A 14,644-nucleotide genomic window follows, 5' to 3' on the forward strand; every position below is an offset into this window, starting at 1 on the left:
GTTATATACAGTAGAGAGGCTACATACAGTAGAGAGGCTGCATACAGTAGAGAGGCTATATACAGTAGAAAGGCTATATACAGCATAGAGGCTACATACAGTAGAGAGGTTATATACAGTAGTGAGGCTATGTACAGTAGAAAGGCTATATACAGCATAGAGGCTACATACAGTAGAGAGGTTATATACAGTAGTGAGGCTATATACAGTAGAAAGGCTATATACAGCATAGAGGCTACATACAGTAGAGAGGTTATATACAGTAGCGAGGCTATGTACAGTAGAGAGGCTATATACAGTAGTGAGGCTATGTACAGTAGAGAGGCTATATACAGTAGCGAGGCTATATACAGTAGAGAGGCTATATACAGTAGTGAGGCTATATACAGTAGAGAGGCTATATACAGTAGTGAGGCTATGTACAGTAGAGAGGCTATATACAGTAGAGAGGCTATATACAGTAGTGAGGCTATATACAGTAGAGAGGCTATATACAGTAGTGAGGTTATATACAGTAGAGAGGCTATATACAGTAGAGAGGCTATATACAGTAGAAAGGCTATATACAGTAGTGAGGCTATATACAGTAGAGAGGCTATATACAGTAGTGAGGTTATATACAGTAGAGAGGCTATATACAGTAGAGAGGCTCCATACAGTAGAGAGGCTATATACAGTAGAGAGGCTATATACAGCATAGAGGCTACATACAGTAGAGAGGTTATATACAGTAGAGAGGTTATATACATTAGAGAGGCTACATACAGTAGAGAGGTTATATACAGTAGAGAGGTTATATACATTAGAGAGGCTACATACAGTAGAGAGGTTATATACAGTAGAGAGGCTATATACAGTAGAGAGGCTCCATACAGTAGAGAGGCTATATACAGTATAGAGGTTATATACATTAGAGAGGCTACATACAGTAGAGAGGTTATATACAGTAGAGAGGCTATATACAGTAGAGAGGCTCCATACAGTAGAGAGGTTATATACAGTAGAGAGGCTATATACAGTAGAGAGGCTCCATACAGTAGAGAGGTTATATACAGTAGAGAGGTTATATACATTAGAGAGGCTACATACAGTAGAGAGGTTATATACATTAGAGAGGCTATATACAGTATAGAGGTTATATACATTAGAGAGGCTACATACAGTAGAGAGGTTATATACAGTAGAGAGGCTATATACAGTAGAGAGGCTCCATACAGTAGAGAGGTTATATACAGTAGAGAGGCTATATACAGTAGAGAGGCTCCATACAGTAGAGAGGTTATATACATTAGAGAGGCTACATACAGTAGAGAGGTTATATACAGTAGAGAGGCTATATACATTAGAGAGGCTACATACAGTAGAGAGGTTATATACATTAGAGAGGCTACATACAGTAGAGAGGTTATATACAGTAGAGAGGCTCCATACAGTAGAGAGGTTATATACAGTAGAGAGGCTATATACATTAGAGAGGCTCCATACAGTAGAGAGGTTATATACAGTAGAGAGGCTATATACAGTAGAGAGGCTCCATACAGTAGAGAGGTTATATACATTAGAGAGGCTACATACAGTAGAGAGGTTATATACAGTAGAGAGGCTACATACAGTAGAGAGGCTACATACAGTAGAGAGGCTATATAAAGGCAACGGTTATTGGGGCTAATTGAGGTATTATGTACATGTAGGTGTGGTTAACGTGACTGTGTATACATGATAAACAGAGAGTAGAAGCAGCGTAAACCTTCTTATATGGATTCCATATTGTCAGACTGTCTTCATTATACTATTCAAACTATTAAAACATGTTTAATAGTCATTTCTGTCTTTTGTTCTACTGAATATGCTTCTGGATAGTTAGTTGTTGGTTAGTGTCAACTGTTGATGTGTGTTGTGTTTGACACATTTGTTAGTGAATTGATTTGGTGTAAACCAATGAAGGCATATAAAAGCACACACACGTCTAATTATATCTCTTTTATAGATCCAAGCCATGACATTTTCTACATGCATCCATGTCCATTGTATACTGTACATTCTATTGATTTGACTCCCATTGACTACCAGTAGTTTGCTGCTTTAAATGAATAGAGGATCAATATCAAATGTTTTGCTGATCAACTGTTTCATCAACCTTCCCATTATTATGTTCCACATGTATTTTTAATTTCTTTTGAATCATTCAGAATGACTGTCTGAATCTTGTCAGACAGCCTCCTATCCTAAGATGGTGGGCCTCCTTTCCTCTCTGCTCCCCTACTAACCCCCTGTGTTATGAGACAGATTCCATATCATGAACCAAATGTAAAAGCAACTTTATCAAACACATCATGATCTTGATTGGTGGCCAACGTGGGAAGTCCTCTCTTCCAGGGGATTTGCTGCAGCTTTGGGTTTGTTGCATTGATTCACCAGGCCTGTGAAGAAAATACACAACCTTGTTGAAGTTACATAAGAGGAGAGAGACTCACTACAACTAATATCAGTATTTATGGGACTGGCCTCACCATTTCTCGATTCTATTCATGTATATCTGACACTGACAAAACCTCCATTGAAGTTTGCTTGAGTTTAATACCTGTGCAGAGATCCATAAACACTTACCAAATATTAGTTTAGCTGGTAACCTAAATGGGATGACATTGTAGTTAATATTTAGTCTCTTACGAGGCTTACAGTAGCATATTCAGTAACTGACATGTACAACTATTGTAACTTAAAGACAATATGTGTTCACACTTGACAAAAAACCTGTGTAGAATGTGTTTCAGTTGATTATATTCTCTATCCTACTGTTGCATTAGACTTACAACCGCCTACGTCCACACTTCCTCTCTGACATTCAACATCTGCAACAAGACGACGACCCTTGTAATCCGTTTGTTTACAGTTCCATGTCTGACGTCCTTCCTTTACAAACATATCCTGTGTAAGATCCAGCCAATGATGATGCCATGTGTCCAGTTTGCAGCCCACTTTGTAAAAAGAGAATGAATATAAAAGTGGTTAATGAAGGTTTATACATTGAGTTTGTGATAATATATTTTATAAGGACTCATTTACAGTAGACTTTAAACATAATAAACTAAACTAAATTATAAACAATTGATAAACAAAGAAAACATTGTGTTAATTAAGTACTGTATAATCTGTTTCTTTGTGTTGTGTGTAGTTCATCATACATACATGTACATTTGCCAATTGCCCCTCGTCCATTCTGACATTGAACATCAGCAACAAAAGGTCGTCCCGAAGAACCTTTTTTTTTGCAGAGAAATGTCTGACTCTCTCCTTCCTTCACAAACATGTCTTTTGGAAGATCCAGCATGTCAAAAGTCCTTTTGTCAATGGTACAGGGAGCTGGTATATAAAGAGTTGATATAAGAGTGTTAATGAAGGTTGATATATTATGAGACAAGACAATTAGATGTGTGATGTTATCTTGCTAATTTTAGCAAGTGATTAATTGACTTACCTTTACAAATGGGGAGCTCTGACCACGTTTGATCATTATGACACATCACTTGCTCTGGGCCCACAAGTTTATAATAGTTAATGCATGTGAAGGTCAGTGCCATTCGATTTCGTTTTGAGTCACTGATAAAATCCCCATTATCAACTATTGGCTTCTCTCCACACCTATCAACTGAACAACACATACAGCTCTTCAGGATTACAAAAATAATGCTCATATTGTTCTGAGACATTTCAGGTCATAATCCAGCCCACTTCCAGGTGAAAGGAATTGTGGTAAAAATGTACTTTAAGCATCCATGTATAATGCATAATGATGCAGCTATAATGCATTATAAGATGTGTCATTAGCATATTCGACCCCCTGGATTTTGTGTTTTACTTGTAACCCTGGTTGTTCTAAAAAGAAAATGGTAAAACACTTCATTGTGAGGTGAAATATAAGGGCTGGACATGCAGATAAATGAAAGTCAGATAAATAAAAAGCCCATTTTTGCTTTTTTTTATAATACTAAGTCGAATGCTGAAAAGCGGAAAACAGAAAGCTTGAATTACCAGGTAAAAATGGACCACCAGGTTGTGGTCTGGCAGAGGGTCTGACATTGGGTGAGGCCTCATCACCTGTTGGAGACAGTTACAGCAGATATCTGTAAACATGAAGCTGCTATGAGACATTAGACATTGGAAACCACAAGACATTATAAATATATTGATTCTATAGCTGTTTTTTCTGTCATTTACTTTTTCTGCATTAGTTTTTGAAGTGAGGCCATGAAACTTAGGAGTCTGATCAATCTGTATCGTGGAAATGCAGCATTACAGCCTGATGAAATTTAAAGGCAATGTTCATGCTTTAGCGAAGACTACATTCACGGTAACTCTCAATTGTCACGCCTTGGTCATTGTATCTTGTGTTTTTGTTATATGTTTGGGTAGGCCAGGGTGTGACATGGGTTTATGTTGTATTTCGTATTGGGGTTTGTATTAATTAGGAGTGTGTATTATTAGGGGTGTGTCTAGTTAGGCTTGGCTGCCTGAGGCGATTCCTAATTGGAGTCAGCTGATTCTCGGTGTCTCGGATTGGGAACGTATTTAGGCAGCCTGAGTGCGCGTTGTTTTCGTGGGCGATTGTTACCTGTCTCTGTGTTAGTCACCAGATAGGCTGTATTTAGTTTCACTCTTTTGTTGTTTTCATATTTTCAGTTATTTCATGTACTGCATTAGCTTCATTAAAAGTCATGAGTAACCTACACGCTGCTTTTCGGTCTGACTCTCTTCAAACAGCAGACGAAGTTCATTACAGAATCGCCCACCACGATTCACAGACCGAGCAGCGTGTGAACTGGCAGGAGCTAAAGGAGGACGCTATGGATGGCAGAAGAAGGGATTATACGAAGTGGGAAGAAATCGACAGGTGGGCAGCCGACCCAGAGCGAGTGCAAGATCCCGCCTGGGATTCCCTACAGCAATGCGAAGAGGGCTATACACGGATGGAATCGAGAAGGAAAGCATTGCTATACAGAGCGAAAACTGAAGGTAACAGGGGAAAGCGCAGAGAGAGAGTGGCTGAGTCAGGAAACAGACCTGAGCCTACTCTCCCTGTTAATCGTGAAGAGCAGTTGCAATGGGAGAGAATGCATCATTTGGAGATTTGGACATGGGAGGAGGAATTAGACGGTCAAGGACCCTGGGAGCAGCCGGGAGAATATCGCCGTCCCAAGGAGGAAATAGAGGCAGCTAAAGCGGAGAGGCGTATGTATGAGGAGGCGCACGGCGACGCGGTTGGAAACCGGAAAGTCACCCCCCAAAAAATATTGGGGGGGGCTAAAAGGGAGAATAGTTATGCCAGGTAGGAAACCTGCGCATACACCCTGTGCTCACCGTTGGGCTAGAGAGACCGGGCAGGCACCGTGTTATGCTATGGAGCGCACGGTGTTTCCAGTGCGGATGCAGAGCCAGCTGCGACACATACCAGCCCTTCCTATTGGCCGGGCTAGAGTGGGCATCGAGCCAGGTAAGCTTGGGCAGGCTCGGTGCTCTAGAGCTCCAGTGCGCCTGCACGGTCCGGTCTATCCAGATCCACCTCTACACACCAGTCCTCCGGTAGCAGCTCCCCGCACCAGGCTTCCTGTGCGTGTCCTCGCGCCAGTACCACCAGTTCCAGCAACACGCACCAGGCCTCCAGTGCGCCTCGCCTGTTTAGCGAAGCCAGAGCATTTCTCCTCTCCTGCGCTGCCGGAGTCTCCTGTCTGTCCAGCGCCACCAGTGCTCCCAGTCGGCCCAGCGCGTCCGGTGCGCATCGCCTGTTCAGCACAGCCAGTGCTTTTCTCCCCTCCTGTGCTATCGGAGTCTCCAGCCTGTTTGCAGCCAGAGCCTTTCTCCTCTCCGGCGTTGCCGGAGTCTCCTGTCTGTCCAGCGCCACCAGTGCTACCAGTCGGCCCAGCGCGTCCAGTGCGCCTCGCCTGTTCAGAGCAGCCAGAGCTTTTCTCCTCTCCTGCACTGTTGGAGTCTCCCGCCTGTTCAGCTCAGCCAGAGCCTTTCTCCTCTCCTGTGCTGCCGGAGTCTCCTGTCGGCCCAGCGTCACCAGTCTGCCAGGATCCGCCAGAAGTGCCAGTCTACCAAGATCTTCTAGATCGGCCAGACAACCTTAATCATCCAGGTCCACCAGCCAGCCAGGATTTACCGGAGCCTACTACCTGCCTGAGCTTCCTCTCAGTACTAGGCTCCCTCTCTGTACCGAGCTTCCTCTCTGTACCGGGCTTCCCCTCAGTACCGGGCTTCCCCTCAGTACCGGGCTTCCCCTCAGTACCGGGCTGCCCCTCAGTACCGGGCTGCCCCTCTGTCCCGGGCTGCCCCTCTGTCCCGGGCTGCCCCTCTGTCCCGGGCTGCCCCTCTATCCCGAGTTGCCCCTCTATCCCGAGTTGCCCCTCTATCCCGAGCTGCCCCTCTATCCCGAGCTGCCCCTCTGTCCCGAGCTGCCCTCTGTCCCGAGCTGCCCCTCTGTCCCGAGCTGCCCCTCTGTCCCGAGCTGCCCCTCTGTCCCGAGCTGCCCCTCTGTCCCGAGCTGCCCCTCTGTCCCGAGCTGCCCCTCAGTTATGTGGGGGTCAGGGTGAGGACTATTAGGCCATGGTCGGCGGAGAAGGTGGATTATCCTAGGATGCGAAGGGGAGGAACTAGGACATTTATGGAGTGGGGTCCACGTCCCGAGCCAGAACCGCCACCATGGACAGACTCCCACCCGGACCCTCCCTATGCTCTTGAGGTGCGTCCCGGAGTCCGCACCTTAGGGGGGGGGGTTCTGTCACGCCTTGGTCATTGTATCTTGTGTTTTTGTTATATGTTTGGGTAGGCCAGGGTGTGACATGGGTTTATGTTGTATTTCGTATTGGGGTTTGTATTAATTAGGAGTGTGTATTAGTAGGGGTGTGTCTAGTTAGGCTTGGCTGCCTGAGGCGATTCCTAATTGGAGTCAGCTGATTCTCGGTGTCTCGGATTGGGAACCGTATTTAGGCAGCCTGAGTGCGCGTTGTTTTCGTGGGCGATTGTACCTGTCTCTGTGTTAGTCACCAGATAGGCTGTATTTAGTTTCACTCGTTTGTTGTTTTCATATTTTCAGTTATTTCATGTACTGCATTAGCTTCATTAAAAGTCATGAGTAACCTACACACTGCTTTTCGGTCTGACTCTCTTCAAACAGCAGAAGAAGTTCATTACATCAATCGGAATTACCTTTAAATTTGTAACGTGCAACCTAGTTAAGCTGCAGCTGGCCTCGAACAGATCATTACGGCAAAAGGTCTAATAAATGCCAGGTTTGTTACAATATTTATGAATGGCTGAACTAAACTGAGGAAGGAATTAGGATATTTTTTAATGGAATTTCTCATTCGGATAAGATTACCGCTAGATGTTCTGTGGCCCCCTCTGCTAGATGTGCTGTGGCCCCCTGCGCTAGATGTGCTGTGGCCCCCTGCGCTAGATGTGCTGTGGCCCCCTCCGCTAGATGTGCTGTGGCCCCCTCCGCTAGATGTGCCACCATTTCCTCTGTCACTCGAAGTACTGCTGCCTCCTTCACCTGTTCCACACATGACATGATTAATAACAATAACATTACATGATTAATAACATTAGCTTGAAGGCTGTTCCTACAAACTATACAGTTCTGGCCTCAACTGATGTCAATGACCCAATGTTCATAGATTCATCAGTCTGGGATGTTTTAGAAATATTATGGGGCACAATTTGTGCAATGTAAAACATCTTATAGAAATGTCACTCACAAAACAAGAAACCTGCAGGTTTCTTTATCTCGTTTGGCCAGTTACATTGTTCAATATTGCTATTGCCAGTTTATTGCCATTTGGGTAAACAAAGCTGTTCTTGCCTAAGATACAAAATGACTGGTCACTTTTACCTGTGCTGGCCCTCTCTGTGGAGAATGGAGTTTGAACTATTGAGAGGGAGGCAGGAAACAAATATCAATGATTTATTCAGAAGAGTTCAGAAGATAAAACAACCAAGGAAACAGGAGTCACACTATAAAATGATGTCTCTAATGCCAGGACTTCACTTACTGCATTTGGGACTTGTGGTCCAATCTCCAGATTGGCAAACGCTAGAGTCAGTTCCTTCATAAGTATATGAATCCCGACATTTATAATTTATCTTAGAGCCTTCTTGAAACTTCTCCTGATATTCACGAGTGATAACTGCATTGGTCACAGGAGGAGGTTGTCCACACAAGACCTTTTCTTCTGTAAAGAACCAAGACAGTGGAAACACAGACACTAATACATGCTGCTATGTACAGAGTCTTTCCCATGCGGAACACTAATACATGCTGCTATGTACAGAGTCTTTCCCATGCGGAACACTAATACATGCTGCTATGTACAGAGTCTTTCCCATACGGAACACTAATACATGCTGCTATGTACAGAGTCTTTCCCATGCGGAACACTAATACATGCTGCTATGTACAGAGTCTTTCCCATGCGGAACACTAACACGTGCTGCTATGTACAGAGTCTTTCCCATGCGGAACACTAATACATGCTGCTATGTACAGAGTCTTTCCCATGCGGAACACTAACACATGCTGCTATGTACAGAGTCTTTCCCATGCGGAACACTAACACATGCTGCTATGTACAGAGTCTTTCCCATGCGGAACACTAATACATGCTGCTATGTACAGAGTCTTTCCCATGCGGAACACTAATACATGCTGCTATGTACAGAGTCTTTCTCATGCGGAACACTAATACATGCTGCTATGTACAGAGTCTTTCCCATGCGGAACACTAATACACACTGCTATGTACAGAGTCTTTCCCATGCGGAACACTAATACACGCTGCTATGTACAGAGTCTTTCCCATGTGGAACACTAATACATGCTGCTATGTACAGAGTCTTTCCCATGCGGAACACTAATACATGCTGCTATGTACAGAGTCTTTCCCATGCGGAACACTAATACATGCTGCTATGTACAGAGTCTTTCCCATGCGGAACACTAATACATGCTGCTATGTACAGAGTCTTTCCCATGCGGAACACTAATACATGCTGCTATGTACAGAGTCTTTCCCATGCTGAACACTAATACATGCTGCTATGTACAGAGTCTTTCCCATGCGGAACACTAATACATTCTGCTATGTACAGAGTCTTTCCCATGCGGAACACTAATACATGCTGCTATGTACAGAGTCTTTCCCATGCGGAACACTAATACACACTGCTATGTACAGAGTCTTTCCCATGCGGAACACTAATACACGCTGCTATGTACAGAGTCTTTCCCATGTGGAACACTAATACATGCTGCAATGTACAGAGTCTTTCCCATGCGGAACACTAGTACATGCTGCTATGTACAGAGTCTTTCCCATGCGGAACACTAATACATGCTGCTATGTACAGAGTCTTTCCCATGCGGAACACTAATACATGCTGCTATGTACAGAGTCTTTCCCATGCGGAACACTAATACATGCTGCTATGTACAGAGTCTTTCCCATGCTGAACACTAATACACGCTGCTATGTACAGAGTCTTTCCCATGCGGAACACTAATACATGCTGCTATGTACAGAGTCTTTCCCATGCGGAACACTAATACATGCTGCTATGTACAGAGTCTTTCCCATGCGGAACACTAATACATGCTGCAATGTACAGAGTCTTTCCCATGCGGAACATGCTATGTACAGAGTCTTTCCCATGCGGAACACTAATACATGCTGCTATGTAGAGTCTTTCCCATGCGGAACACTAATACATGCTGCTATGTACAGAGTCTTTCCCATGCGGAACACTAATATATGCTGCTATGTACAGAGTCTTTCCCATGCGGAACACTAATACATGCTGCTATGTACAGAGTCTTTCCCATGCGGAACACTAATACATGCTGCTATGTACAGAGTCTTTCCCATGCGGATCACTAATACATGCTGCTATGTACAGAGTCTTTCCCATGCGGAACACTAATACATGCTGCTATGTACAGAGTCTTTCCCATGCGGAACACTAATACATGCTGCTATGTACAGAGTCTTTCCCATGCGGAACACTAATACATGCTGCAATGTACAGAGTCTTTCCCATGCGGAACACTAATACATGCTGCTATGTACAGAGTCTTTCCCATGCGGAACACTAATACATGCTGCTATGTACAGAGTCTTTCCCATGCGGAACACTAATACATTCTGCTATGTACAGAGTCTTTCCCATGCGGAACACTAATACATGCTGCTATGTACAGAGTCTTTCCCATGCGGAACACTAATACATGCTGCTATGTACAGAGTCTTTCCCATGCGGAACACTAATACATGCTGCTATGTACAGAGTCTTTCCCATGCGGAACACTAATACATGCTGCTATGTACAGAGTCTTTCCCATGCGGAACACTAATACATGCTGCTATGTACAGAGTCTTTCCCATGCGGAACACTAATACATGCTGCTATGTACAGAGTCTTTCCCATGCGGAACACTAATACATGCTGCTATGTACAGAGTCTTTCCCATGCGGAACACTAATACATGCTGCTATGTACAGAGTCTTTCCCATGCGGAACACTAATACATGCTGCTATGTACAGAGTCTTTCCCATGCAGAACACTAATACATTCTGCTATGTACAGAGTCTTTCCCATGCGGAACACTAATACATGCTGCTATGTACAGAGTCTTTCCCATGTGGAACACTAATACATGCTGCTATGTGCAGAGTCTTTCCCATGCGGAACACTAATACATGCTGCTATGTGCAGAGTCTTTCCCATGCGGAACATGCTATGTACAGAGTCTTTCCCATGCGGAACACTAATATATGCTGCTATGTACAGAGTCTTTCCCATGCGGAACACTAATACATGCTGCAATGTACAGAGTCTTTCCCATGCGGAACACTAATACATGCTGCTATGTACAGAGTCTTTCCCATGCGGAACACTAATACATGCTGCTATGTACAGAGTCTTTCCCATGCGGAACACTAATACATGCTGCTATGTACAGAGTCTTTCCCATGCGGAACACTAACACATGCTGCTATGTACAGAGTCTTTCCCATGCGGAACACTAATACATGCTGCTATGTACAGAGTCTTTCCCATGCGGAACACTAATACATGCTGCTATGTACAGAGTCTTTCCCATGCGGAACACTAATACATGCTGCTATGTACAGAGTCTTTCCCATGCGGAACACTGATACATGCTGCTATGTACAGAGTCTTTCCCATGCGGAACACTAATACATGCTGCTATGTACAGAGTCTTTCCCATGCGGAACACTAATACATGCTGCTATGTACAGAGTCTTTCCCATGCGGAACACTAATACATGCTGCTATGTACAGAGTCTTTCCCATGCGGAACACTGATACATGCTGCTATGTACAGAGTCTTTCCCATGCGGAACACTAATACATGCTGCTATGTACAGAGTCTTTCCCATGCGGAACAATAATACATGCTGCTATGTACAGAGTCTTTCCCATGCGGAACACTAATACATGCTGCTATGTACAGAGTCTTTCCCATGCGTAACACTGATACATGCTGCTATGTACAGAGTCTTTCCCATGCGGAACACTGATACATGCTGCTATGTACAGAGTCTTTCCCATGCGGAACACTAATACATGCTGCTATGTACAGAGTCTTTCCCATGCGGAACACTAATACATGCTGCTATGTACAGAGTCTTTCCCATGCGGAACACTGATACATGCTGCTATGTACAGAGTCTTTCCCATGCGGAACACTGATACATGCTGCTATGTACAGAGTCTTTCCCATGCGGAACACTGATACATGCTGCTATGTACAGAGTCTTTCCCATGCGGAACACTAATACATGCTGCTATGTACAGAGTCTTTCCCATGCGGAACACTGACACGTGCTGCTTTGACTGACAGTCACTGAATGTTTAACAACATGCAGGACAATACAGTGACTAAATGCCACCCTCTGTGGTGAAAGATGTGGAAAAATACAGAATGTAATGTTTAATTATATGTCATCAAAAAGTCATCGTTATGCCATCGTTATCCTATCACATGGTAGAGCTAAACAAGGGTTTATACAGAGACAACTCTGAGAACATACTCACCTTCACACAGTGGTAATGTTGTCCAAGTCCCATTCTCACACGTAGCTGTGATAGGGCCCTTAATTTCATATGTTCCATCACATTCAAACCTAACTAGTTTTCCATTGGGATACCATCCATTCACCCCAGGGGTTGTCACTTTAGCATTAGGGTTATCTGGAGCAATGCAGTTGTTCTCATCTGAATAACAAAAACAAAAAAACTATAAACATCTTATTGAATGAGGGAGAAAAGCTAGAGTGAGTTTTGAACCAAACAGCATGTCTCTATTTATCTTAAGGTAGACAAAGTAGATGGACTTGTCTATTATCTGTGCCATAAAGATGTATAGACCTTTTCCACTGTCAGGTTTTACCCCGGTGCTTGACCCAAAGTCTCCGGATTTAGTGTTTACAAAGCTGAAGCCTAAGGGCGGCCCAGAAGGACATATACACTACATCAGGGCTGTCAGAGGACAACTGGGGACTTGGGGCAGGTTTTGGATACGTATTGTGATAGCATGTGATGTAGTTGGGAGAGTCCCTTTCAGGAGAGTTCTTGATAGTACTAGTGACCTAGTGCAATTAGGCTGTTGTACAAGAAGTTCCCTACACATGATGAAAAGAAAGCTTAAATAAAGTCACCAACAGTGTTTCCATCTTCACCTGAACAGAAAACGTGTTAATAAGCAATACAAGATTGTTGGTGACTTCCCAGTACAACATGCAGGTATTAATAATGAGCAGTACACACCGTACTCTGTGAGGGCAGCAGGAACTCTAAAAGTCTACCTAAATCTCTAACACCAAATGTTCTCATAATTCATTCATGATACATTTTTTAAAAAAGAATGCTCAAATCACTTACCTATGCACTGAGGTGTGTGGGACCATTTTCTGTTCTCACACTTAACCATCGCCCACCACCCCTCAACCGCAGGTTTCCAACCTTTATCGCAGGCATAGTAAAGTTCCGTGCCATGTCGGTAGATTTCTTCATCCGAGCCAAAATAACCTTGTTTCAGTTGGGGTTTTGGGCAGCTTTGTTGGGAATCTTGTGCTGAAATGGAGTAACCTTGGCCTAATTATCACAGGAACAGTAAAGCAGACAACAACCATTTCAGATGACTTTATCGCAGTTTGAATTGTGGTGTTGTGATGCATAAATACATCACAATCCAAAAGTGTATGACTTTTCAAAAACCTAATGCAGACGAGTTCATCAGAAAGGGACACTTTTGTATTGTGAATTGTATTTCAGTGTTTGTAAGGTGTTTTAGACATAATTTCAGAACTGTGAACTGTGCCCTATGGTGATAGTGACCAAACACAACATGACAATCAAATACCCAAGTAAGCAAAACACATATCCAAAATCTGTCTTGGGGATTCGACCACAACCAAGGTGCGAGAAAAGCTTATGTTCAGTTGCATTTTGAATGAAACACATCCCTTTAACAATTCCAATGCTTGTGAATGACCCTGAAAATTCATCATCACCAATGAAAGGCCTTTACCCTGTAATGATCACATGTAACAGAATGGCAGTAAAGATGCCATCCACTTAGAAATGTATGAAATGTGAGGCTCACATCTGTGAATGCACCAATTTGTAAGTCGCTCTGGATAAGAGCGTCTGCTAAATGACTTAAATGTAAATGTAATGTAAATGTAAAAGCCCATAGACAACGTGGGAGCATAAGGTCCACTTGGTTATTTTAATCAAAATTGCCAACAAAATGAAATAAACTTTTTGTAAAATGAGAAGTGAATGATGCCACGTAACAGAAGCTCTTACCGTGTACTGTGCCGAGACACCAAATCAATAGAACAAAAAACAAACATTTTGGTCCACCCATTTCCCTACAAAATAGATAAACCCATGCGACTCTGACAAATGCTTACTGCCGAATAAAGTCAAATGGATTTCACAAATAGTTTAGGTCAGCTGTGTGCAAGTTAATCATTGCCTAGGGCAGTTCCAAACTCTCAAGTTTCCAAATAGGCTATGCACTTTTTGGTGCATCTGACTGTGTTTGTTTTGAACAGTAAGGGGTGTAACTGACTTCAATTGAACTGTCTTATGAATAATGCTTCATTATGTGTGAATAAAGATGACTGTTTAGAACTCAGAGATGTCAATAAAGATGACTGTTTAGAACTCAGAGATGTCAATAAAGATGACTGTTTAGAACTCAGAGATGTGAATGAAGATGACTGTTTAGAACTCAGAGATGTGAGTAAAGATGACTGTTTAGAACTCAGAGATGTGAATGAAGATGACTGTTTAGAACTCAGAGATGTCAATAAAGATGACTGTTTAGAACTCAGAGATGTGAATAAAGATAACTGTTTAGAACTCAGAGATGTGAATAAAGATGACTGTTTAGAACTCAGAGATGTGAATAAAGATGACTGTTTAGAACTCAGAGATGTGAGTAAAGATGACTGTTTAGAACTCAGAGATGTGAATAAAGATGACTGTTTAGAACTCAGAGATGTGAATAAAGATGACTGTTTAGAACTCAGAGATGTGAATGAAGATGACTGT

General features: G+C 43.1%; 1 protein-coding gene across 2 annotated transcripts; it reads right to left on the bottom strand.

The window, feature by feature from the left end:
* Window positions 1-1,965: 1,965 nt before the first annotated feature.
* LOC124042099 (complement factor H-related protein 5-like) lies at window positions 1,966-14,039 on the bottom strand. 2 transcript variants are annotated; one of them, XM_046360430.1, is made up of 12 exons: window positions 13,892-14,039; window positions 12,962-13,174; window positions 12,116-12,295; window positions 8,052-8,231; window positions 7,892-7,927; window positions 7,379-7,552; window positions 4,033-4,098; window positions 3,479-3,649; window positions 3,190-3,363; window positions 2,814-2,978; window positions 2,608-2,630; window positions 1,966-2,420 (listed from the first exon to the last, which is right to left on the bottom strand). In XM_046360430.1, the coding sequence occupies exons 1-11, from the start codon at window positions 13,950-13,952 to the stop codon at window positions 2,614-2,616; spliced, it is 1,437 nt and encodes a 478-aa protein (XP_046216386.1). In that variant the 5' UTR covers window positions 13,953-14,039; the 3' UTR covers window positions 1,966-2,420; window positions 2,608-2,613. The 2 variants fall into 2 exon arrangements, with proteins under 2 accessions (XP_046216386.1, XP_046216387.1); XM_046360431.1 differs by having other exon boundaries at window positions 12,962-13,153; window positions 13,892-14,035.
* Window positions 14,040-14,644: the final 605 nt, after the last annotated feature.

The sequence above is a fragment of the Oncorhynchus gorbuscha genome, linkage group LG08, assembly GCF_021184085.1.
Source record: "Oncorhynchus gorbuscha isolate QuinsamMale2020 ecotype Even-year linkage group LG08, OgorEven_v1.0, whole genome shotgun sequence".
NCBI classification, from domain to species: domain Eukaryota; kingdom Metazoa; phylum Chordata; class Actinopteri; order Salmoniformes; family Salmonidae; genus Oncorhynchus; species Oncorhynchus gorbuscha.

Coding starts and splice junctions, on each gene's coding strand:
- LOC124042099 (XM_046360430.1), bottom strand. CDS start 13,952: ATGGGTGGACCAAAATGTTTGTTTTTTGTTCTATTGATTTGGTGTCTC. Junction 13,175..13,891: donor GTGTCTCGGCACAGTACACG/GTAAGAGCTTCT, acceptor TGTGATAATTAG/GCCAAGGTTACTCCATTTCA. Junction 7,553..7,891: donor CACAGAGAGGGCCAGCACAG/GTAAAAGTGACC, acceptor TGTGTGGAACAG/GTGAAGGAGGCAGCAGTACT.